Source organism: Candoia aspera, chromosome 8 (assembly GCF_035149785.1).
Source record: "Candoia aspera isolate rCanAsp1 chromosome 8, rCanAsp1.hap2, whole genome shotgun sequence".
NCBI classification, from domain to species: Eukaryota; Metazoa; Chordata; class Lepidosauria; order Squamata; family Boidae; genus Candoia; species Candoia aspera.
Window position 1 is genome coordinate 64,829,378 of NC_086160.1, and position 25,988 is coordinate 64,855,365.

At 41.1% G+C, this 25,988-nt stretch overlaps 1 protein-coding gene across 1 annotated transcript in view; it reads right to left on the reverse strand.

Annotated features, from left to right (window-relative positions):
* Window positions 1-902: 902 nt before the first annotated feature.
* Window positions 903-25,988, reverse strand: part of PTPN13 (protein tyrosine phosphatase non-receptor type 13) — a 122,355-nt gene continuing 97,269 nt past the window's right edge. The window contains exons 31-46 of the mRNA XM_063310718.1: window positions 25,645-25,803; window positions 24,951-25,122; window positions 24,629-24,839; window positions 23,717-23,787; window positions 23,356-23,411; window positions 14,906-15,032; window positions 14,296-14,430; window positions 13,169-13,248; window positions 10,915-10,970; window positions 9,465-9,568; window positions 7,624-7,772; window positions 5,949-6,039; window positions 4,719-5,056; window positions 3,725-3,940; window positions 2,837-2,899; window positions 903-1,775 (exon numbers count right to left, since the gene is read on the reverse strand). Of these exons, the coding sequence (XP_063166788.1) occupies window positions 1,695-1,775; window positions 2,837-2,899; window positions 3,725-3,940; window positions 4,719-5,056; window positions 5,949-6,039; window positions 7,624-7,772; window positions 9,465-9,568; window positions 10,915-10,970; window positions 13,169-13,248; window positions 14,296-14,430; window positions 14,906-15,032; window positions 23,356-23,411; window positions 23,717-23,787; window positions 24,629-24,839; window positions 24,951-25,122; window positions 25,645-25,803 (2,109 nt within the window). The 3' untranslated portion in view covers window positions 903-1,694. The remainder of the gene's footprint in view (window positions 1,776-2,836; window positions 2,900-3,724; window positions 3,941-4,718; window positions 5,057-5,948; window positions 6,040-7,623; window positions 7,773-9,464; window positions 9,569-10,914; window positions 10,971-13,168; window positions 13,249-14,295; window positions 14,431-14,905; window positions 15,033-23,355; window positions 23,412-23,716; window positions 23,788-24,628; window positions 24,840-24,950; window positions 25,123-25,644; window positions 25,804-25,988) is intronic.

A 25,988-nucleotide genomic window follows, 5' to 3' on the forward strand; every position in this document is an offset into this window, starting at 1 on the left:
CATATGAAGATAGATATCCCATCCTTGTCCCTGGAGACATAACAAGTACCTGCTCCTAATATAGTGGTGTTAAGGGCTGTGAAACTCCAATTACATTTCATGCATTTGAGTTGCATGCAGCTTATCAAATTTATAAGCCATATTTGCAGAAAGCAGTGGCAGAAAACAGACTGATTCAAACCTGATATATTTCAACAGGCAGCTGTGAATGGCATGCATGTTCTTTAAGAGCACGCCTGAACAGAAAGGATTCAATAATGAATTGTTGTAGAGACACATAAATAGAAACATTAAATTAACCTCTGATGTGATGTTAAAGGATGCTTTTTCTTTGTTTTAAAGAGTACTAAATACAATCTGGTTGCTACAGATCATATTCTTCTGATGTTTAAGAATAGAAAAATTAAAACTCAGTGAATATTTTCATAAGATTAATTTATTCTCTTCCCCTCCCTCTTTTCTTTCAGGTTTTCATGACATTTGTTTTATTTGCTTGTAGAACAGTCTTTGCTTTAAACCCAAAACACTTGGGAAAATTAACAAGATAGTTAAGAGAATTATATAGAATCAAATCAATGGATGCACATAGCCCCCAAAGAGAAATTTATATATATTTTTAGAACCAGAGACTGGTGCAAAACAGTGTTTGGCAGAAAGATGGTTCAGACTGCCATTTACTAGTGGCATTTCAAGAGCCATATATCACATAGCAAGAAGTGTAAGGAATGAGGGGACAATACACGATTGATTCCGTGGCAATATCTGAGTTTTGTAGAATTCATATACTTTGAAAACAAGGATGGAAGTGATTTGAACTGAACATTTCTTGAAAACAAGGTTAGAAGTCACCTGAAGCTGAAAACAAACAGATCAAATGGACACAAAACAATAATTATATGACATATTTTAAAAAGTGTCTTTTTATTTACACCGGGAAAATGTTTCAGCAGTTAGAAGTTTAGATATCTGATAATTCACCTTTTTTGTAAAAAGTATATAAATATATACACAAGCCTTTATATAAACATTGTAAAGTGTGATACAGTAAATATTTGCTATTTTCCCATACACTACTAAGTAAAGCTTAAATACCGATTTCAAGTATTTTCTATAGAAAGCTCTACAATATTACAATTGTTGGAAAAAGACAGCTCTGTTATAAACACACTTGAAAAATAGTCAAGTAAAAATGCACTGTAAGAAAATCCACCAGGATAAAATACTGTTTTTATTTCCCCCCTCTAAAAAACCCTCCACATTATATAAGTAACTGGAAAATGACCTGCAAGAAACATGAATATGTTTTTAAAAATGTCTTTAACATGTCAATTACTTTCAATGACTTGAAAAAGCTGCAAAAATGCAGCACAATTAAATATAAATGTATATAAATGATGCTCAAGTGCCCACATCCATGTAAAGGAGGGAGCCTGGCTAGTGATACCAGATGCTTGATTGAGACAGGAACTGGAATAATATTGGCAAAAGCTCTTTATAGTCCACTCCTAAAGAATCTTGGGAATTGTAGTTTGAAGGAAGTCTGTGAAATCATTTCTATCATAGTTCTTTTTTTCTTTCATGGATCTACATCTCCCATGGAAATGGCATGAATTTTAAACCAGTTTCATTCTGTAATGTGAATATGCCCGAATTATCTAAGGGCATATTTTAAACTGTATACTTGGCACAACATTTTAGCTGTTCCTCTGCTGTTCTTCTGCTTGAAGACGTTTTAGGACATACAAGATAACTTGATAGCAGAAAATATATTGGTCCTGTAAAAGGAAGGAATTATTGCATATTCTCATGGAATACAAATGCAAAACAGCTACACATATTGGCTGTGACGGCGGAAATTGTGCTTAATGGTACACACCACCCCTCATGTGTTTGCATGCAATTCTGTGATGCAAGTGTGGAAAGACGGAACTTGTGCCACAATGTCACAATGTTCATCATTCTGGCCTTACACTGGGATGGGGTCTTATGCGAACACTTATGAGTGTGTTGTGCTGAACTGAGGCAGTTTGGTTCAATCAAAATCTGTGCTTCAGTGAGCTGTGGGCTAGCATGTTGGGGAAACACAGCCGTTGTCTCGAGAAAGACACTGTATTCTCAAAACAAATTTGAGCTGCCAGAACTGGTATTTCCAGAGGCCGTCCTATCTGGTGCCAACCAAGCAGAACAAAAAAGGTGGGTAATAAGAAGAGAGCCTTTTCATGCAAAAGATTTGGAAAATGGTGCTTTACAAAGTGTGTTAGTGCAAATGATGCACCTCTCTTAAGCATTAAAGCAGTTGCATCTTCTGTAATGCAGGCATAGCTGCTTTGAAAAGCTGCCCTTGATTGCTTCAACATAATATGCACACACAGATACTCTGTTTCACTGGCAGTCCCAGAAGACAAGTCATGCAAACGCATGCAGAGACAGAACCAGCTATGTTTTGCATGGCCGTATTTTTCAGTCGTTCTTCTTGCCCCACTGATACTTGTTTTACAACGTAATATGAAGACTTCTTTTACGTCCTCTTTCAGTCAGCATTTTATAGATCTCTGAACTACAGTTTGGTCTTATGTTGGTTTATCTTCTAACTGCTCTCACTCTGTAAGCTTTTATTCTATTATTTGTTTTATTCTTACTTTCCATGATTATAAAATCTATAAGACTATACAGAGAGTCTCAGCTACTAAGAAATATAGAAAAGAAACAAACACAATTCCCATTTTTCTCCTTTGTTTTCATTTCCCAGGAGTCCTGTTTGGGGCATGTTAGGAAAGTTATGTTAAAGAAAAACTGGAGAAGCAGGATTCTGTGTTGCAATTCAGGTTAAACATACCTCAGTTTGCACCATGCCATGCCTTTGCAAGCGCATCAGCCGCACCACTTCGGAGATATCAAACTGTGAAAAAAAAGGACACCCAATCTAAAATGCACATTGTGAATTTTTAATGGAATTCACCCCCCAAAGTTTAGAACTTATGCTCAGTACCAAATGAGGCTCTTGGCCTTCACAAAGCAACGGGCAGTGAAGATATGGCAGGTGGATGCTTAACTCTTTTCCACATGTTCTTTTTTCCCCTTCTCCCAGAATCTCTTCCCCCAGCCTTTTCTTCCAACAGGTATGCAAGAAAAAGCCATGGAATGATAATTGTTGAGGAAAGTTGGCAAGAGGAGAAGAAAAACTTCCTCCTGAAAGTTCTCTATGGTGAATGTCCAATGCACTCCCAGTTCTTTGTTGTCTGCAGCCCAACTGGAGACATCTGGGTTGCAAGAACTTTGTCTGCCTTTGGTACCATCTGCAGGTGGTTCATGATCAGGCAGTGAATATTCCTATCTTTAAAAATCATTCTAATTTGCATATTACTCCAATGTTGGGACAAGGAATCTGAGTTATCACTCAGAAAAAAAAGAGCTTATAGTAATAAAACCACACACTTATGAAAATTTTCTCATGCTAATAAATATACTGAAATTGTACTGTGCTGCCAGTGGGGATATTAAAAAGTTCAGGATAAAATGGAGTAAGTCAGATGTATATTAATAAACTAGTTCAATAACCACTGTAAGAATAATTAAGGTAATCTTCCCCAATTTGGAATTTTAAGGTGGGTTTGGATGACCAGAATTCTCAGCCAGCATGGCAGCTGGATACCCTGGCTGGGGATTTTCTGAACTGCAATCTCAGTTTGAAATATTGGAGGAAGGTTCATTTAGGTTTACTCACCTCGAGGTCTTGGCTGATTAAGCCCAAGACCACATCAAGGCAAATAAGTGTCCCTGATCGCCCAATGCCTGCGCTGCAGTGAGTAATGATAGGTCCTGATTTGTGGATGTGCCTCATGTAGGAGATGAAAGTTAGCAAGTCATCTGGTTGAGATGGTGTGTCATGATCTGGCCAGGCAGTAAAGTTCAAATGGGAAATATGGCGAAGTTCACCTGTCTATAAATTTGAAATTCAAACAACATGTACAGAGAAAGAATGAGCATCAGGTATCCAGAGAAGAAAAGTGACTCTCACAACAGTTACTAACAGTCTACTCTAACTTTAAAAAAAAATCCAATCCATAGCTGTTTTCTCTTTTTCTTCATTACAGTTTCTTTCAATTTAGCATCTTCCCGATATACTGAGACTCAGCTCCCTAAATTCCCAGCTAGTTTCATCCTAGAATGGCTCCAGACCACTCCTATGTTGAACTATGGGAAAATTAACATGGTGGATGTTAGCCAGAAGGCCCTAAGTTCCAACATTGGGCAAAGAATACCACGATTACAGCAGGACTTGCAGGCTATAGCAGTTATTAGAGATTAATGACAAATTTAGCAATGGAGGGTCCTGAAGAGACAGACTGGAAGACTACAAGCACTGTAATACCACAGATTTTCAAAATATAATCAAAGTAACTGTAAAAAAGTGGCTAAACTTTTAGAAGTTTGCTAAAGCTTACAATTTTCAAATAAGACTTTGGCTCATTATAATTGTTTAATACTTCGTTCTTTAAAAATTAAATACTTTTATTTTATGTATTTCTGCATTTATTTTCAATAACGCTGTGCAGATGAATCCTGTCTGAAGCCTTTGGCTACAGTGGCAACTTCTGACTCTAGATCAGCAGGTTTAGGATCCATCCAAGCAACAAAGATGAGCAGAAATGGGCTTCTTCCCTCTGATTTCTCAGACTAGGTCTCCCACAAAACCACCAGCAAAATGAAAGGCTTACCTGAATGTCCTCGAGCTGCATGCTTCTAATGATGAAGCCTTTGAGCTGCTGCAGCCACACAAGAGAAAGACGGAGTTTATCACTGACCATTGTGGTTTTGCCTAGAGCATTGGGCCAGTACCGCTGACATTTGACTTTTTCTCCTTCCACTTCCTGGGTCATCATGGCTATAAGAGTGCATTTTTGTTCCCAAGCCATTTGCCAGAAGTCAGCCACCGTATTAGGGAGGGGTCCTTGGCACGCAATGTAAAGGTATTCCTTTGTCCCCACCAGCATCTGGATAAAGCTGGCGTTGATATAGCCACCTTCGGCCCCAAGAAGCACCCTTGTGGTATCATCTGCAGTCCCCAACACAGAAGGATAGGGTGGTCATTAATTGTTTCTATTATTATAAAATAAGCAATATATATGGAATTTTACAACATACCAGGAGCAGCTTGCAATTTAAAATCTAACCTAGGCAAAACAAAAAATGAAGGAGAAGGAAGCAGGGGACAGTAGAAAAGTGGGGAGAATATGCTAACATTTCAATTCCATGTACTTACACTTAGTCACAGTGTTATTTTCAGCTCTATATCCTAACTGTGAGAGCCAGTTTGGTGTAGTGGTTAAGGGAACGGGCTAGAAACCAGGAGACCATGAGTTCTAGTCTCATCTTAGGCACAAAGCCAGCTGGGTGACTTTGGGCCAGTTACTCTTTCTCCCTCCTAGGATGAAGGCAATGACAGACCACTTCTGAAAAACCTGGTCAAGAAAATTGCAGGGACTTGTCCAGGCAGTCACCAGGAGTCAGAAACTGACTCAAGGCACACACACACAAATGGGGACTGTGGGGTATCATAAGCTTGCTTTCACATAACCATGTGCAATTAACAAATCAAGATGAAATAAAACCAGATGGATAAAGAGTTTGTTGCTATGAACAATATCACTGACTGCTAAAGTATTTTTTTCCTAGGACATAACTCCTGTTGAACTACTCCTGTGGGCCCGCACTAAAAATATGACAGTATTATGCTAAGCCATAGAATTAGCATGATGGCTTGTGCAACAAACTATATTTAATTTTTTTTGGCTTAATATTCTGAGAAAACCCAGCCACAGTTCTACAGCTGGTCTGCTGACACAAAGATTCCATCTATTGCTGTCACAAAGGCAGTCATTAATGACCAGAGGAATTAAAAGAGAGAAATCAAATAATAAACAGGCTTTTTGGAAATCAGGACTTACAAGGCAGTATGTTCTTATATCTATTCTTCTTTCGGTTTTCCTTCGTTTGGCCTACCAAGCATTGATCCAAAGGCTTTAAATCATGAAGATTCTGTAATGACAAAGTATTCCTAAATGGATGATAAAATATTTAACTCCTTTTTGCCTTCAAAGCAGAATATATCACATTAAATATTTATTTATTTATTTATTTATATTTTATAAATTTATTCACCGCCCATCTCCCCCTCAACAATATTGCCTGTTATCACTCAGATCTTAATGCAGATGGGTGTTGTGAGAAATTTGGAGTGTGAGATAAGATTTAGTTTAATAGCTTGATAATCAACAATTTTCAAGCTCAGGAATTAGACCTCAACTGATTATTCAACTAGAGCTTTAGATGAATACTTTCCTGAACAGAGCCTGCAATTAAATAATGAAGCAAGGCATAATTGACAAAGAACCATGGAAACAATGATGGCAACAAAACAAGGGACCGTTTAGTAGAGTATCAGATGTAGGAAATAATGGACATTTTATAAAATGACTAAATAACTTCACCAACGTTCAACAATGCCACCTTGCTTGGGATGGGAGGGGGTGGCTGGCACTGTGATGGTGCCAAGGATAAGATCTTATTGCCATCTTGAATTTTATATTTTATATTTTATATTTTGTATTTTTATATTTGTATCTGTATTTATACAAATCAGTTTTAGAAGAAATACAACCAGAATGTTCCCTAGAGGCAAAGGTAACTAAGCTTAGACTCTCATACTTTGGGTACATCATCAGGAAAGACCAATAGTTTGAAAAGGACATCATGTTTGGTAAAGTCAAGGGTCAGCAGAAAAGAGGAAGACCTTCAAGGTAATGGATTGATACAATTACCGCAACAATGGATGCAAACATTGGACCAGTCAGGCATATGGTGCAAGACCAAACAGCATTTTGTTCTGTTATATGTAGGGTTGCCATGAGTCCTAAATGACTCGACAGCAACTAACAACCACATACTTATATTTATATTATATTGTAGTGTTTTTAGCAATTTGTCATTTTATCATCTGTAAGCTGCCCAGAGTTATTGCATGCGAGATGGGCGGTAGAGAAATATGACAAATAAATAAATAAACAATGTTCTTATTTCTCTAGTGTCATGTATGCCTGGATCCAGAATAGAGCCAGATAATCTGATCCCTATGAGAACCCAAGTACCTATGGACATCTTGTTTGATGCCCACCAGATCCCTGACAAAACTGATATTCATAGAAACTTGGGTTCCCATTGACACCAAATTACTTTTAAAATGAAGTTGTGTACAGATAGACAGAATTTGACAATGAGGGGGAAATTAGACTTTAAACATGCAAATTTCCTGAGCACAGATTCAGGTGAACAAAGCCATATAAAGTTTAGGAGAGAAGACAAAGAAAAGAGTGAAGTTCTTGGTGCTCTCTAAGCTTGATTGCTTGCTTGCAGATGTTTCATTACCCAACTGGGTAACATCATCATCAAGCCTGAGCTACAGATACTCTCTTCTATTGAAAGAAAGTAGCATTAATTATAAAGCTCCTCAGCTTTCCCCTTGAAGAAAAGGGGACCAAAGCAAAACTATCACTTTGCCATCATAACAGAGAATAGAATATTTATTCCTCTTTTCAGGATTGGCTTCAGAGAAGGTCCACTCACCTGAATCTCCTTAGAAGGGACCCCTTGTTCCAACAAGCCTCGTAACATCTGAATAGTTGATTTTAATTTGGATCCTGTGTATTTGCCTGAAGGAAGAACTTGGACCACTGGAAGAGCAGCAAGTTCTTCATTGGTGATTAATGGGCAGTCTAGAACAGAAAGCAAACAGATGTATTGGTGCCTATAAAAATCCATATAAAAGCCCCACACCACACTGCTAACTTATGAAATATAGCAATAGTGACCACTGTGCTATATAGTTTGCAGGCTGTCAGCGGCTGATTAAAACATACTATGATGACAACCTTTATAAAGGCTCCCATAAATAACCCAAGTAGTAAACAACTCCTAAGCACTATACCTCCATATTCAATCCTTAACCCTTACCCCAACACTCAGCTTTTCATTGAATTTAACAACCACAAAAACACAAAAAACCCGCTTCACCCTTAGTTTCTTTGCACAACTGATCCATCACAACTGATCCATCACAACCCTTTTCTTCTCTCTTTCACAATAAAAAAACCCCAATTATTCCATAAATGGAAAGGAAGGATAGCAGCTTGGCTAGTATAATGAAGGACCTATCTAATCAGTTTGCCTTCTAGTAAATGTAGTGCTACCACATCTGGGCTGCCAACATTTGGGCAACCACTAGATGGAAGCAGAGATACAGAAAACTGTTAGATAAATGGGTCTTTTGCCACCAGCCAGCTGATTCTGACAGCCTTGCTGTGAATAGTGTAAGCAAACATTCTATTTCTGGCCAACATTTTATGAGAATTACCACAGAATAATGGAACATTTCTCAGTTAGAGCTATCATTTTATATTGGAATTTTATTGTATAGTTATTGTTTTATGCTGTAAACCGCCCAGAGTCCCTCCGTTCGGAGGAGATGGGTGGTGACAAATTTGATAAACAAACAAACAAACAAATAAGGTTTGAGCTGCACAAATCAGATAACTACTGGATGGCAGCAAGAAGTGAGAGCAGTCATCCAAATTTTTTGCAACCCTATTAAAATGCACCAGATGGCTCTTGCTCTCTCTCTTTTAGTAGTTCAGTGACAACATGATGGTTCTAACTTAACTCAACTTTCAGTAATTGTCTCTCAATGTTAATGGGAACCTAGGCAAGTCCACCTACATGTCCTCCAGCTTTTAAACTTCTAGAAGCATCTTGCCTCAAGTGGCAGGCCCGCAACTAGGGTCTGTGTCACCCGGGGCAAACATGGATTCCGCACCCATTTTGGCACCCCCCCCAGTGTTCATTTTGGCATCCCCACAGTGCAGCGCCCGGGGCACATGCCCCGCTTGCCCCCCCTAGTTGCAGCCCTGTCAAGTGGCACATCAGTTATGAACAACCATTTCAGGACACACGAGGATCACAAGCTTTACATGTAGATCTTCCCTGCTTCAGTACATTGCATGGTCAGGAAATGGGCTGGGAAGAGCCCATCGCCCCAAACACTGGTGAGCTGTAGCAAGTCAGAACTTGGGGGAAGTTCCCAGAGACCTCCAAATTGTCATCAAATTACAATTTTTAATGTGAACAATGGGGAAAAGATTTAATGCTTGGAAAGTGATTGGAGACATCAATGACATTTAATGACATTAGCAATAGTTCATGCATATGGGAGGAACTAAGAAAGTGCCCTCAGGGATTCTGCAGTCTGGTAGAGACTAAATTTATTCTTTGGATAACCCTCCAATGTTCCCTGCAGCTAGAAATCCAACTTGTTACCATCAACATTACTGTATCCAAGACTGGCTGACATTAGACTATGAAAAATATTTGGATTTCAGCAGTTATCCATTTGGAGGATAATGGCTGTCTACCTTTAACAGACTGTTGCTGGTTTATTGATTCAATTGGCAACTCAACACTTCCCCATGTAATCTCATCATCATCCTCCTGACCCATCAAGGGTTGCTGAGGTAACCTGAAAAAAAATGAAAATACATTCTTCTGAGACAAAAAAAAAGGGTATCTCTTCCCCAAAAGACAACAACAATTTTAAGTGATGGAGTTCCTAGGTGTAATGGAATTACTTTCTTAATCAGAATGCTGGGTATTAAAAAAAAACCTATTTTTTAAAAAAATCTACTTGCCACCTACATTCTAATAGGTCACCCTACTGCATGTTTTATAAAAGGATATCAGAAATAAAGAGCAACTTGCAAGTAGCAGGTGAAAGCTGAGTCCTGTAGCCTGCTACTTGAAACCCAATAGAATAAACCATCACCTCAATTGTTGATCATACATACATACATATATAAAACATATATATATATATATATGTTATGTATGTATGTTATATATATATATATATATACATACACACACATACACATACACACACATACAGTGTATGCATAAGGTAAAGGTAAAGGTTTCCCTTGACATTAAGTCCAGTTGTGTCTGACTCTAGGGGGCGGTGCTCATCTCCGTTTCAAAGCCGAAGAGCCGGCGTTTGTCTGTAGACACTTCCACGGTCATGTGGCTGGCATGACTAAACGGAACACCATTACCTGCCCGCCGAAGCGATACCTATTAATCTACTCACATTTGCATGTTTTTGAACTGCTAGGTTGGCAGGAGACAGTGTATGCATACACTGTATGTATGTGTGTGTGTGTGTGTGTGTGTGTGTGTATATATATGTGTATATATATATATGTGTATATGTGTGTATATATATATATATATATATATATATATATATATATATGGATTGCATCCTATTTTAATGAATTGATTGGTACTAGTAATCCTCAAATGTAAAATCAAGATAACTTACTAACAAGGCAGCAATCCAAGAAAGGTAAGCATGTTCAAACTGATTGATTTCAAGGAGTTCATACTTTTGGTTTGTGGCAATCAGGTAAACATTGGAACAATGAAGCAAAAAGTTGTTCTATTGAGTTTAGTTTTATTTATTTATTCATTCAATTTATATAGCTGCCCATCTCAGACCAGTGACTCTGGGTGGCTAGTTGATTAGTCCAGGTAAAGATTTTGCCATGAAGTGGAAGAGATGAATAAGTGGTAATCATTTTCTGAAATGAATATAATGTGTTGTAAAAAGAGTAATTATAGTTAGGTTTAGGAAAAGCTTCAGATGATGATCTTGATATCCAAGAAAAAAATACCATATTGTCCCATCCTCTTTTGGAGCTTTTCACAATTTGTTTTTAAAAGCCCTATAGTTTGCTGGATATTTCCAGAAGGCATAATCTACCATTCCCATTATAGATGTTTATGTACATCTCCATGAGAAGGACTCACCGTTCACACATCCTTTTGCCATTGCAATGCTCTTCACAGCCATTTATTTGGGTCTGCTAAGGGAAGAGACAGCTTAGAAGAGTTTGCAATCAACTACAAGCCAAACCAGGGGATAGGATATTTCCACGCGCAAAGAAAATTCCCTCCCTTTCTGCAATAGGTACCTGTTAATGAAATTTCAGCCAACGTTCTAATTATATAGCTTATTTGTATAATTGGAAAAATGCAGGGCATGTTTACACTGTTTACAGTGATGAGTAGATAACTGCTCCAGTGTATGTTTTGCTCTTCTAGGGCCATTTTGCAGGAGGCTGTCCCATCAGGAGTGTTACATTTATGTTTGGACATAGACTTTTGTTTGGAGTTTATGACTGGTTATGCAGGTTATATTTCGACTGGAGATATGGGGAACTTAAGGATCAGGTTCTGCTTTATTCAGGACACTGGTTAAAATTAATGTGACAATATTTATTAGGTCATGTTTTTACATTCTCTGGTAGTCTTAGATTTATGTGATAGTGTGATGGAATATGATGGTGACCTTGGAAGATGGGGGAAGAGATGCCGCCTAGGAAACAATCAGATAAAAGGGAAAGGAGTCTGCAACAGAATAATGGCCAAAGAAAGAAACTTTCTAGGAAGGGCCCACCCTAATTACTCAGGTGGAAATCTCCTTTTGAGGGAGACGGGCGGTGATGAAATTAGATAGATAGATAGATAGATAGATAGATAGATAGATAGATAGATAGATAGTAAGGGTGGGAGATTTGTACTTTCAGACTTGCAAGATTCTGTTAATGTAGCCTTACGATAAAGTAGAATTAGCTGACAGATGGATAAGATTTTCTTGTGGGATTAGTTATAAAGTACATATATCCACTGGAGATATAAGGAAGTTAGGATATAAGGAAATTAGGATTCTGATTCATTAAGGACTCTGGTGTCTGTCTATCAATCAATCAATTAATCAATCAATCCTTATGGTGTGTTTTTCTATTGATGACAATCTTAGATTTATGTAATGGCTAGATTTTTGTTATGGTATGTATTTCCATTGGAGATATATGGTAGTTAGGGTTCCTTTAGGACTGTGGTTAAAATTAATGTCATGATAAACATTAGGGCACATTTTAATGTTTGCTGGTAATCTGAGATTTATGTTATAGTTAAGCTTTGTTTGGCATTAGTTTTATTGTATATATTTGCACAGAAGGTATGAAGAAGATTCGATTAGGGTTCAGATTCATTGAGGACACTGGTTAAAACAATGTTACAGTAAGTACTAAAACAGTTTTTAATGTTAGTGGTACTCTTAGATTGAAGTTATGGTTGAGATTTCCACTTGGTGTTATATTTATTTATTTATTAACATTTTACATCGTGGACATGTTTTTATAGTTAGTGACAGTTGAATATTATTAATGGGCAAGATGTTTCTGTGGCATTAGGTTTATGGTCTATATTTACATTAGAAATATGGAGAGGTGAGGGTTGCTCATGTTAAAATTAATGTAATGAAAAACGGCAGTAACTTATGGTTTGTGATAACGTTAGATATATGCTACAATGGAGATTGTTGGCATGATTATGGTATATATTTTCATTAGAAATATGGGGAAGTTAGGGTTTCTGATTCATTAACATCTCTGGTTAAAATTAATGCTACAATAAGTATTAGACAATCTAGTATTATTCTCACACTAGCTTTAAACAGTGTCCTCAGTGAACTGGAACCCAAACCTAACTTCTTTATATCACCTATGCAAATGTATACCACAAACCTACCACTATTTTTTAAAAATGTAACATAAAATTAACAAACTGAAATGTAACATTAAACTAACTAACCACTTATTATATAGTCGTGCCCTAAGATTTCTATTGTCCTAATTTTTAACCAGAGATTTCAATGAACTGGAATCCTAGACCTTAATTCCCCACATCACCAAAACAAATATAGGCTATCAACCTGACCCAAACAAAAACTATAACAGTAGCATAAACCTAGGACCTCCACTAATGTAGAAACAGGTTTATAACACTGTTGTCATTTTTTGTTTGGCATTAATTTTATGAGGCAGAGTGAGGTAGGATTGGACTGAGGGATGTTTTAATATCAAATACACAGACGCCCCACCCCTACATTGGACACAATGAGAGCTTAGCTTACAAAGACTAGGACAATGCTGGGGAGAGAGTATTTGGGTTTGCAAAAAATAAAATATAGAAACAACGATGATCCCATTTATGCTACCTCTGGGAAATCTTCAGGCAAAGATGACCCATCACAATCTGTGTCCTCCGATTTCTCTTCCAAAAGTTTCCCATTTGTTTCTGCAGAAAGAGAAACACGTTGTAGGAAAAAATGCCAGCATAAAAGGACAGGTTGACTTTAATTCACACACCAAATATAAATGCATGCATACCTATCTGTCATACAATAACAAAGGCTTAGGAGCCTGGCTGGAAAAAGTAACCATTCCCAACTATATCTTAGGGATGAACTGGGATAATATGGATGCGGTTGTGCATTTTGTTTTGTTTTTAAACATGAGTCTCAGAGTCTTAACCCTCTTGTTTCCCATTGAACAAGCATGGAAATTGTGCTGTTGTTACTCAACAGTTTGTCACCAAATTTCAAACAGGACAATCCTGGGGGATTTCAAGAGCTGCAGAAAAAGGGGCCTCCCACTCCTGCCTTGAAGGTTTTTTGTGATAAAAGAAGAGACTAAAGAAAGAGGACACCACAGAAAATGACAATGTGTATACCCTTGTACAATTCAACGGACAAGGTTGCATAACTGAACAACTGAAATCTTGGTCAGAAGCCCCTTCAGGTATCTTAAAGGATCAAGTTCACTGCAGCAAGAAACCACAGAGGCTCAAAATGACTACTGAAACTGATGTTTCTTAAATTCCCAATGGAAGGATGTTTTAAAATTCAGGCACCATTACCAAAAAGGCTTTTCTCTCTAGAGTAAAGAGTGTGCAGAATACTTCCAACATATAACACATACATTCTTGCTCTTCCAGATTTTTTTAAACCTGGGCCTCCCTTTTAAGATCTATAGTTGAAGGACTAATTGACAAAGCGTTGCAGCTGATTCAAGACAAAGAACTTCAACAAAGGTTGCTTTAAGCAACCCTGGCTCTATTCATCACAAATACCAGAAAAAATGCTTCCCATGAATTTAACACTTCTGCAAACCAAATTAGCATCAAAAAGACATCTGCTTCACATAGAAGAATGATCTGATAAGGGCTCCACCCTCCCAAAAGTTAATCTTGCAAAACCACATCCATTTGGAATTGCCTGTGCTCATCCTTTATGGTGTGCCATCCTTGTAACATGCTTTTTCTCATGATTTAACTTAACTGTACCTGCAAGATGAGTCCCAGATGCAGAATTACTACGATTTAACAGGTTCTGAGCTTCTTCATCGACAACATCTAAAAGGTACTGAATAACTTCATTGTGATCATCCTCATCGTAAGAATCTTCATCTTGGGCTTCTGCTATAAAGAAAACCTGAACATTAATAATTACTGCTGGGGAAAAAACAAGGTAATACAAAAAAGTTGCTCTTAAGGAGATCTATATTGTGATTCTCTTGGGAATGGATCTATTTTCTGAAGTGCCCTGTATGAGGTCTGTATTACATCACCCTAGGATGATGGGTGGACTTCAATCCCTAGAATTCCTAGCAAGCATGACCATTGCCAAGAATGCTGGGAGTCGAAATCTGCACATGTGGAGGGTGCCCAAGCTGAGGCTGTCTGCAGTACATAGGTTAATGCATATAACAATTGTGCATATGATTAAAGATTTATAGTGACAACACACATTAAGTATAGGATGAATAGTTCAAAAACAGTATCATTAAATAATACAAATAAAATGGCAACATTCTCATTTGGGTGACATTCCAGAAGACTCTTAAAAGACTTAGAAAAATAGACATACAATGTTATCCCACAGAATTATCCTTACCTTTGTTGTTGTTGTAACTGGGAAAATCTGAGGCCTGAAAAACAGCATCACTTGGAGACATTTCTTTAGAGATGGGATCCTGGGATAGGCTTTTCAGCTGAGGGCTGCTGTTTGTTTCACCATTAGTCTAAGAAAAACCAAGACTGAATTAGGCTTTTTAAAATTCAATTACTCCTTGTGATATAGGTTTAACGGCTTGGACTCCAGACTATGAGAAGGATTCAGAAGATCCATTGTAAGCTTGCATTCAAAAGATCTCAATTAAATCCTCAGAGTTGGGAAGAATCTTCTTTGAAACCCTGTAAATGCAGAGCCTCTTTAAAGCAGCTGTTCAGCTCTTAAAAGCAGCTGTTCAGGGTTCCATGTAAGATTGAAACAAGACATACAGTAGCTACTTTCATGAGTTGACCCATTAAATGGGTGCCTTAAATCTTGAAAATTCAAAAATTGGGCCAATGTTTTCAATTTGGGGGCATTTTAAGAGGCAAAACAATGTTTTAAGTTTCCTATTATGCCTTAACACCCCAGAATGGTAAAGAACAATCTCAAAATTTTGGCCTTGTCTACTACTATGATGTCACAATGTCACCAGCTACACTCCCTCTGGCCCCTAGGCAGAGAACAAATAGTTAAATGTTCATTACTGTCAGGCTCTGCCTGCTAACCAGTAAAGACACAGACGTTGGCGTAGGCTTAGGTTCTGGCTTTATTGAGAAAACAGAGTGCATGCCTTTAAAAAGCTGAGAGTGAGGGGAGCGCGCCGGAACGGGATTTAAATAGCCCGCGCCGATCAGCGCTCCACCCCACCTTATTCCAGGTGCGTCCCACGAGTCCCACCAGTATCGTCCTTGTCAGGTGAGAGGTCGTTCAGCCCCTGTGCCCCGGGCGTTGCCTCGATCGCCTTCCTGAATGGTAATGATTCATTGCCGGGCGATCAGGCTCTTAATCCCTTTGACAGCTCAGGCGTGCCTCTCCTGTTGTCTTGTCAATTACCTTTTGGCAACTTTGTATCTTTGTCTTCTGCGCCGCCGGCTTTGGTTGTTACTTAGTTTCCAGCACCTGTTGCTTTCTGTTTCATGGTTGCCTTTTGCCTTAATCTGCCAGGGACCCATTTCCCTGTATTGTCATGCAAGCCGTTGCGATGTCACAAGCATCGCAACGGTGATCATGACATACTGCCCCCCTTTAGAAAGTCAAGCCACGGGTTTGGAGGGATAGGCGGTATGGAAGTTGTGGACCAGGTCGGGAGCCTGGATGTCGCGGGCAGCAACCCACTCAGGGTGTGGGAAGTGTTTCCATTTTACTAGGTATTGGAGGGAGCCGCGCAGCTTGCGGGAGTCAAGTACCTCCTTCAGTTTGAAGTGTTGCTGTCTGTCTATCATCACTGGTGGGGGGGGCGTGCGTGGGTGCCACCGGGAGGGGTCACTTGCCGGCTTGAGTAAGCTGCAGTGGAACACCGGGTGCAGCCTCTTTAAATTATGGGGCAGGTCCAAGCGCACCGTGACTGGGTTCACGATTTGTGTCACCTGGAATGGCCCAATAAATTTGGGGGCCAGTTTCTTAGACGGTTGCGGTGATTTGATGAATCTGGTGGATAGGTAGACCAGGTCCCCTACCTGAAACATTGGTTGTTGGCGCCGGTGTTTGTCCGCTTGCATTTTGTATGCAGTCTGTGCCTCTTTAAGCGCGTCCTTGATGACCGGCCAGGAATCTGCAAGTTTCGCACCCCAATCACAGGCGGCCACTGCTGGGGATGGGGGCTGAGGTAGTTCAGGGATGGGAACGAACTCCCGACCCAATACCACCCCAAAGGGGGGTTGTCCCGTGCTTTGGTGTATCGCGTTGTTGTATGTGACCTCTGCAAATGGGAGTAGGTCCACCCAGTCGTCCTGGTGGTAGTTTATGTAGGAGCGGAGGAATTGCTCCAGTGTGGCATTAAGGATCTCTGTAGATCCATCCGTCTGGGGATGCCAGGAGGTTGACAGGGCTTGCTGGGTACCTATCAGCTTCAAAAAAGCCCGCCAAAACCTCGAGGTAAATTGTGTGCCCCTATCGGTCACCAAGTGGGAGGGGCAGCTGTGTAGGTGGTACACGCGTACTAGGAACAGTTTCACCAGCTGTTGTGCTGATGGGATCGAGGCGCAGGGGATGAAATGGGCTTGTTTTGAGAAGTAGTCTTTGACTACCCAAATGACCGTTTTCTTTTGGCTAGGCGGTAAGTCTACAATGAAATCCATTGAGATTTCATCCCAAGGGTGGGAGGGTTGAGCCACGGGTTGCAGCAGCCCCTGGGGTTTGCCAGCCGGTCGCTTGGCCACTGCGCACACCGGGCAGGACGCCACATACATCTTGACGTCCTTCCTCAGCGAGAGCCACCAAAACTGTCTCCGAGTTAGGTGTAGGGTTTTCAGGAACCCGAAGTGACCAGCCTGTTTGCTGTCATGCGATCTGCTGAGGATCGTCTGCCTTTGTGAGTCAGGGATGTATAACCTTCCCTCCGCCCATGCAAGGTCCTGTTCCATAGTGACTTTGTTAGGGTTGGCGAGGAGCCAGGGGTCAGATTTTATCACTGTTATAAAATCTGCCCGTAACCCATCTGGCATTTGGGGTTGCCTGCGCCTGGGGGCGGGTTGCGCCGGAGTTGCTTGTGAGGGGGGGGCAGGCTATCCCCGAGCGTGTCCCTGGGTGACAGCTGCCAGACCCAGCTGGGAATCAGAGAGCACAGTCCCTATGATGTCGGGATAGGCTCCGCATCCTGGGGTAGTCAGGAGAGTGCGTCTGCCAGGAAATTCTTTTTCCTTGGGATGAACTTCAGCTGGAATTTGAACCGGCTGAAGAACTGAGCCCAGCATATCTGTTTGGGACTGAGGCGCCGGGGCGTACGGAGCGCCTCGAGATTGCGGTGGTCTGTCCAGATCTCAAACGGGCAAGTCGCCCCTTCCAAAAGGTGACGCCAAGCCTCCAGTGCTGCTTTAACCGCAAATGCTTCCTTTTCCCACACGTGCCAGTGCCTCTCTGTCTCTGAGAATTTCCTAGAGAGATAGGCGCATGGCTTCAGGATTCCAGCGGAATCCTTTTGCAGCAGGATGGCTCCAATTGAGAAGTCAGAGGCGTCCACCTGCACCACAAAAGGTCGTTCGGGGTCCGGGTGGGATAGAATGGGCTCTGCTGTGAACAGTGCTTTTAGCCTGTCAAAAGCGGTTTGACAGGCGGGAGTCCAATTAAGCACGGCCCCTGGGTTTTTGAACTTGCGCGTCTCCCCAACGCCTTTGGTCTTTAGTAAATCGGTTAAGGGCAGGGCAATTTCTGTGAACCCCCTCGCGAAGGACCTATAGAAGTCCGTGAACCCAAGGAAGCTTTGAAGCTGGCGCCTGGTGCGTGGGCGTTCCCAGCTCAAAACTGCCTGAACCTTCGCGGGGTCCATCTCTATGCCCTTGTCAGAGATTCTGTACCCTAAGTAGTCCAAGCGCGACTTGTGGAATTCGCACTTGGACAGCTTAGCATAGAGTTTGGCTTTCCGGAGCTTAGTGAGAACTTGTCTCACTAATCTCTCGTGTTCCTTCTGAGTCCTTGTGTAGATTAGGATATCGTCCAGGTAAACTAGTACGCCCTTGAACAGATGTTCATGCAGCACCTTGTTGATGAGTTGCATGAAGACCCCCGGGGCCCCCGCAAGACTGAAAGGCAGTACCTTGTACTGGAAGGAGCCCAAGGGACCGTTGAATGCCATTTTCCACTCGTCCCCCTCCCTGATGCGAATTCGGTAGTATGCTTCGCGGAGGTCGAGTTTGGAAAATACCCTTCCCTTTGACAAGTGTGCCAGCATGTCTTTTACAAGGGGAAGGGGGTATTTGTTGGATAGGGAGGCGGAATTTAATCTGCGGTAATCTGTGCATAGTCTCAGGGTGCCATCCTTCTTTTCTCGGAATAGGACGGGTGCTCCAACCGGTGAGTTTGCCGGTTCGATGAAGCCCCTGGAGAGGTTTTTGTCCAAACATTCTCACAGCACCGCCAATTCCCTCTGGGTCATCCCTATAGAGTGCCCATTGTAGCACCTCGTGGTTGAGGCCATCCTTGAACATGTCGATCAAGGTGGCCTCAGACCATTCTGGGATTTTGCCTGCTAGGACCTTGAACTTGAGGGCGTAGTCAGCGACCGCTTTTTTCCCTTGGCGAAGTCCTTTGAGGGTACTCTTGGCCTTTTCCTTTGCCAGGGGGTCCTCGAGGTATTGTTTCAGCACGGCCAGGAAGTCATGAAAAGTGGCCAGGGCTGGGGCTCCGGACTCAGACATCTGGACGTACCAGTCCGCAGCCCTGCCTTTGAGTTTTGTGGCCACTGCCGAGATTTTGGACGCTTCTGTCCCGAAGCAATGTCCATACTGGGCCATGTAGTTCCTGGAGTTCGTGAGGAAGAATGACAGGTTCATGGGGTCTCCGTCAAACTTTACGGGGAAGTCCTTGGCGAATCCCCCAACTTGCGAGACCCCCACCTGTGGGTGGTTAGGGATGACCCCCACCGGGCTGGGACCACGAAGCCCTGCGAAAGAGTCCCATGCTTGGCCCCTTCCTCTCGTGGTTGTCGATGGGGTGGGTAGGGTGCCCCGATCCCCTCTTGCCCCCTGTGCAGCAGCAGTCTTTGTGAGTTTGCTCACCACCGATGCCATGGACTGGAGCATGTGTTCCAGGGCTCGTACATTGGCTTCCAGGGTGCTGACCCTGTCCGGTATGCCAGGGTCATCCGTCCTCGGTGCTGCCAGTTGCTGCCCGATCGGCAGTCCTGCGACTCCTTGCTCGGGTGTTTGGGGGTAGTGGAGTCTCCAGGTGGTGTAGGATGTCCCCGTCCATGGTCCTGCTCCGCCGTCCCACGTGAAGAGTTGTTGGCCCCCAACTTCGTCTTCCGTCGGGGCTCTCCAATCCGGGCTGGAGCTCCAGGTCTGGAACTGCGGTGCGGTGTGGGCAGGGAGGGAGCCCACGTCCCATCTCGGGTGTGCCGACTCTAGCAGCTGTCGGGTTGTCTCCTCCTCTTGCGTGGCGTCCTTCGTGCCTCCGGTGTGAAGCGCCAACTCCATGGTCTTCCCCGGTTCTGTCATCGCCGGTGTTTTTCTCCTGCGGAAAATTTTTTTTCCCCGGTGGAGACTGGCGAGGTTCGTTTTTGTGACTCTCAGCTTTATGTCAGGCTCTGCCTGCTAACCAGTAAAGACACAGACGCTAGCGTAGGCTTAGGTTCTGGCTTTATTGAGAAAACAGAGTGCATGCCTTTAAAAAGCTGAGAGTGAGGGGAGCGTGCCAGAACGGGATTTAAATAGCCCGCGCCGGTCAGCGCTCCACCCTACCTTATTCCAGGTTCGTCCCACGAGTCCCACCAGTATCGTCTTTGTCAGGTGAGAGGTCGTTCAGCCCCCCTGTGCCCCGGGCGTCGCCTCGATCGCCTTCCTGAACGGTAATGATTCATTGCCGGGTGATCAGGCTCTTAATCCCTTTGACAGCTCAGGTGTGCCTCTCCTGTTGTCTTGTCAATTACCTTTTGGCAACTTTGTATCTTTGCCTTCCGCGCCGCCGGCTTTGGTTGTTACTTAGTTTCCAGCACCTGTTGCTTTCTTTTTGTTTCATGGTTGCCTTTTGCCTTAATCTGCCAGGGACCCATTTCCCTGTATTGTCATGCGAGCCGTTGCGATGTCACAAGCATCGCAATGGTGATCATGACAATTACTGTTTGACACAAGTTGTCTGCTCTTGTTCTAGATTCTTTAGGTCAGAAAAAGATCAACACCTGCTTTGGAATATTTGACATTTACTTATGTACAGATTTATCCATTAATTCCTTTTGGATTAAGCAATCTTACGCAGAACACAAAACAAACTTCTTTCTTACTGGTCACTCACTTTTGTATTCAACCTACATTCATTCCATTCATTACTGACCCAACTGCTTATTTTTTCACACAGATATAAACAACTAATAATTATGTAACTCCATTATTTTTGCTTTTCCTGACCTAGCCAGTGCTGTTTACATATAATAATGTGGGGAGAATCATCACTTTCACTTCTTTCGAAAATCATTCATTCCTTGCAAAAGGCCATGCTACTACCTTTCTACAGGCACTTACATACCTTAATATTTATCCATCCATTTCCCCACCTTTACTAAACGTTCTACCAAGGTACACATTCATCTTTCACTATTTTCTTGGCAACCATCTTTTTTTACTCTCGTTATGTTACGTATTATATAATATCTTTCATCCTCATTTTTGCAGCATTCTTTTATATGAATTTTTTCCACATCCAATCATTCTTTTCATACCTTCCATTAGCATAATTCCACATACTGTACATCTGTGGCACTTCATAACATAACTGTTTGCACTGTGTTCTAAGAAGCTTCCTTTTTCTTTATGTCCATTTTCCATTTATTTATTCCATTCATTATCTTCTTTTTTCATACAGGAGACATACTTTCTCTTCCTACAGTTTTTCCCCCCTTCACATTTTTTTTTCTCTTCTTCCCTGTAGATTTTTATTCCATGTCTGTTTTTCCTAAGATTTACTCTTGGAACTTCCAAAAAAAATAATCTATCCACGCACCAAACCTCTTATCCTATTTTATCCACTGCTAATTCCCTCTATCTTTAATTATAAACACTCAGAGCAATTATGGTTTCTGATTCATTCCTCTGCCATGTGTATGAACTAATAAACTTGTGCTTAAACCATGTATCCTAAAAAAATTTTTTTTTAAGCAGATGCTATCTGTGACCATTCTCATTCACAGCTCAATTATTTTTTTGTACTTTCTTGTCTTGTTTCTCACCCACCCATTCATATTGCATAACAATGTATTTTTCTTTCCACCGGGATCACATTGATTTAAGTGTTGCACAGTTCCACTGCCCCTCCTCAACTCCCCTGGTTCTTCCATTATCAGCATACACTAGAGTATAACATGCAACAACCACCAACAGATAGATTCCTACTTTCATATAAGGTAAAGGTAAAGGTTTCCCTTGACATTAAGTCCAGTTGTGTCCGACTCTAGGGGGCGGTGCTCATCTCCGTTTCAAAGCCGAAGAGCCGGCGTTTGTCTGTAGACAGTTCCATGGTTATGTGGCCGGCATGACTACATGGAACGCCGTTACCTGCCTGCCGAAGCGGTACCTATTAATCTACTCACATTTGCATGTTTTCGAACTGCTAGATTGGCAGGAGCTGGGACTAGCAATGGGAGCTCACCCCGTCACGCGGATTCGAACCGCCGACCTTCTGATCAGCAAGCTCAGCAGCTCAATGGTTTATATATTTTAGCCCTTTCATTCATGGTTAAATCACATTTCCCTGCACAAATTCAATTCCAGATTGCTCAGCTTTATTATACCCATATTTCATTCAGATTTATGCACATCCTTTCTCTTAGTTTCACAGATGAACTACATGTATTTCCTTCTGACTGACTGTGGTAACCAAATATTTCTCTCTTTTCCAGTTAATTACACTCAGTCATTCTTTATTCACTATAGTAAGCAAGAAACTGGCTAATTATAAGCCTGAATGAGTTCTATAGTCCAGAGCTTCCTAAATGTGTCTATTTTTTTTACTGGTGTTCAGTGTGTTTCTTTCAAGTGTTTGTGATTGTAATTTTATAATTCATCATTGTGCTTCATGTTTTATAAATATAAATATGCCCTACTTGTCTTAAGATTTGGCATAGGATGAAATAAATAAAAATGAAAGCAGCTTTCTCTTGTTGTTGATGCAAAGATTTGAAGGTGCTTGGATGACACGTCATACATCTTATTTTACTTCTCTAATTAGCAATAGTTCAAGCAAACTCAAGTTTCTTTTTCACAATTAGTTTGAAAGTAAATTTATGGCCAGCATTGGTAGAAATGCACAGGAGTGGTTACTATCTAATGGTGCATGCCCCTAGATTGATCACAACCATGCCCCATACTGGTTGCTGGCATGTATCTTATGGGTTGTTGGGTCACTATGTACATTACTGACCTTCACTGGATGCGTGAAAACCACAAAAGGATGGGCTGCACTTTGGATCCAAAGTGAGAGAGGTGCTTAAGAGCAGGCATGGGTATGCATACCACTCCTGAAAGAAGTGTGTCTTTTCCTGAGTTCACGTAGGAGCTATCTGATACTAGGAAAAAATACCTTTGAGTTAAAGAAGCATCATCAGGGTGCCCAGGCCTGCCCTGAAGCACCTTGTCAGTCCTGAGTGCATGCTGATGTTTGACGCTTCTTTGGGCTTGAAATGTTCAGGGCTCTTCTAGCTGTGGCAAGCTGAAGACCACTGCGTTAGGAAACGCCCTAGAGCCCAACCTATGTCAATTAGTCTCAGGCCAAATTGTTAACATCTAAAGAGTCACATTTCATTGTAGCAGAATTTCTCCTGTGAGAGCTGCAAAGATGGGTGTGTCCAGTTGTTCCTGATTACTTACTTTGCAATCATCAGGTCCCATTTTTGTTTTGCCATAATGTTCTCCCTGAAAATGGCCTTTAAAAAAGAGGGCAGAGGAAAGAACAAGATTGGTTTATTATTATTTTTAATTCTGTGATAACAGATGTAACTATCTGGCAATGAAAATTATATTCCTTCCTTCAGGTATCAAATAGACATTGTCAAATATCTGAAATATTTCAAACTCTTATTCAGATCAAACCCTACGAACTTCATGAGTAATTGTTTATACTGGCAAAGCAAAACTATTAAACTCAGTATGACGTTCTTTTGAAAATCATCTATAGCCTTAGGATATTATTCTGCATAGAGGGTCAACATGTTTAAAACTATCCCCTTACCATTTTGTTTGATTGACCTCAGACCAAAAAACTCAGGATCTTTAGCTTTCGGAAACACTGGATGGCCATCTCTGAAATCAGAAGAAAGCTTTACATTCAGCTTGTGCCCAGGATACACAATGGATTTTATCTCCCACATCACTAAATACGTTTAAGAATGATAATGTTTCACCAAATTTTCATAGGTCCTGTCAGATGTAACTTAGTATGATGGAATGCCTAAAAGACCTTGGGAATGCAGGGGGACAACAAGACAGGGAGGAAACAGGGACATTACAGAAGAGATTCAGGAGCAGGGAACCATGAGAAAGAGATTCAAAATAACTCCGCCTTAATTACACAAGGTATAAATTGTGTGGGAGAATTACTCTGGTAGGCTTTCAAGATTCAGCTACATTACTCTACTAGCAAGAAAGGTCTTTCCAGAAATCCAAGTGTTTGTTATTTCTTAAGCTTGCCAGACTTGTAGAGCTTCACCTAGTAATTTCCAAGTCTCAAGCCTTAACCATCAGAGGGTTAGAAATTTTCCAGCAGCAGCTCTGCATGTTTAGAACAATGGATTGAATTTTACTGTATTTAGATCATATTTAAAATGCAGTTGTGTCATTAATTACTAGAAATACAATATAGGCACCCATGATTTCCAGGATGGAAGGCATGGATCAGAAGTACAAAGACCAAAATAATTTATTGATAGTAAGCAAACGGGATCTTGTCTTGGATGGGAGACATATAAGCCATGTTCCATTATTTAGTGTAATAAGTGATCACAGCCAATTGTGGATTATTTAGTAAATCATGGCTAAGCAAACTTGACTTAGTATGATCTGTAAATCAGGCCATTGGCCACATCCTGGAATAAAGGTGAGATTGAACCAAACGAATTCCACAGGTAGGCATCCCAGGGAGTACCTTGTTGCTTTCAGGATCACATTTGGAAGAGCTATTTCCAGCGCCTTCTTTGCTTCTTTCAACGTCATTCCCTGGCTGCTGATCCCATTAATATAATGGATGACATCCAAAGTATGAAGTGTTCCCTCCATGGCTGCAGCAGATTTGGGACTGATTTCACTAATATATATTACCTGATAAAGACTATCATGACCACCAGCAAGGGAAATACCTGGGAAAAAGAAGAAGAAAGAGTTGCAAAGTTGTCCCTCCATTATTTATGGGAACTTAAAGGCAACAAAAGGGGACCTCCCACAGACAGCGACATGAAATGTGGGATTACCTAGTTCTTCCTGAGAGCATGTCAGGCTAATGTCAGGCAACAGATGAGGAAACACGGGGATCTTAGGCAGCTCCAGAACACGTCCAAGCACCAGTGTGACTGTCTTTGGAGAAGCTCGGAGAAAACTGACTGCATCTGTGTGGCTCATGTTAGTGACATCTATCTCATTCACCTGCAGAGGTGAATGTCAGAGAGAGAGAGAAAGGTGGGACGATGGGGGGGGGCTTACATATGTTATTGATTCAAAGAAGTCAATAGATAATTGTAAACCATAAAAATGAATGTTAACTAATAAAGAAAAAGGAAAACACCATATGAATGAAGAAAACAAAGAACTGAAACTATGAAGCACTCACTCATCAGATAGTTCACAGTGCTAAAAATACTGTCTTTTAAAACAATGTTATAGTCACTAAGATAGGATACTACTTAATAAACAGTAATAATCCACACCTGTTAAAGCCACCACAAGGTACCATTCAAATAGTTCACAAATAGATATGTACTTTAAAAAAAGGCTATCAAACAAAAATTTTGGGCTGGGAAACCCTTCAAGTAACCCAGGATATTTGCATAACCTGTGTAAACCTAATGAGCTCAGGTAACAGCTCAGGACCTGACCTCTCTTTCTTCCAGATCTCTTCCTCTTGCACAGCTTTTACATGACAGTTTTAGATTTGAAATTTTTCCTCACTTTGATTAGACGATCTCCAGGTCTCAACCTCCCATCACTTTTAGCAGGATCTTGTACTACATCGTGGATATAACAGCCAGTACTGTCACTGCCCTTTGTCACTGTGAAGCCAAGGCTACCTTTCTCGGATTTAGTCAGAACCACATGAAGTTCCACTTCCTGAAGAGAAAGAAGCTTTCATTAGATACAGAGTGAAAAGCACAACTGTGCTGTATGCATCTAGCACCTAGTGTGTCTCTTGCGGGATAATGTAAAAGAGGAGATAAGTCAGCTTAGTAAATATCTGCACAGGTGCTTTACATAAAACTTGTATCTGTGTATACAAAACAGCTTCTGCCCATTAA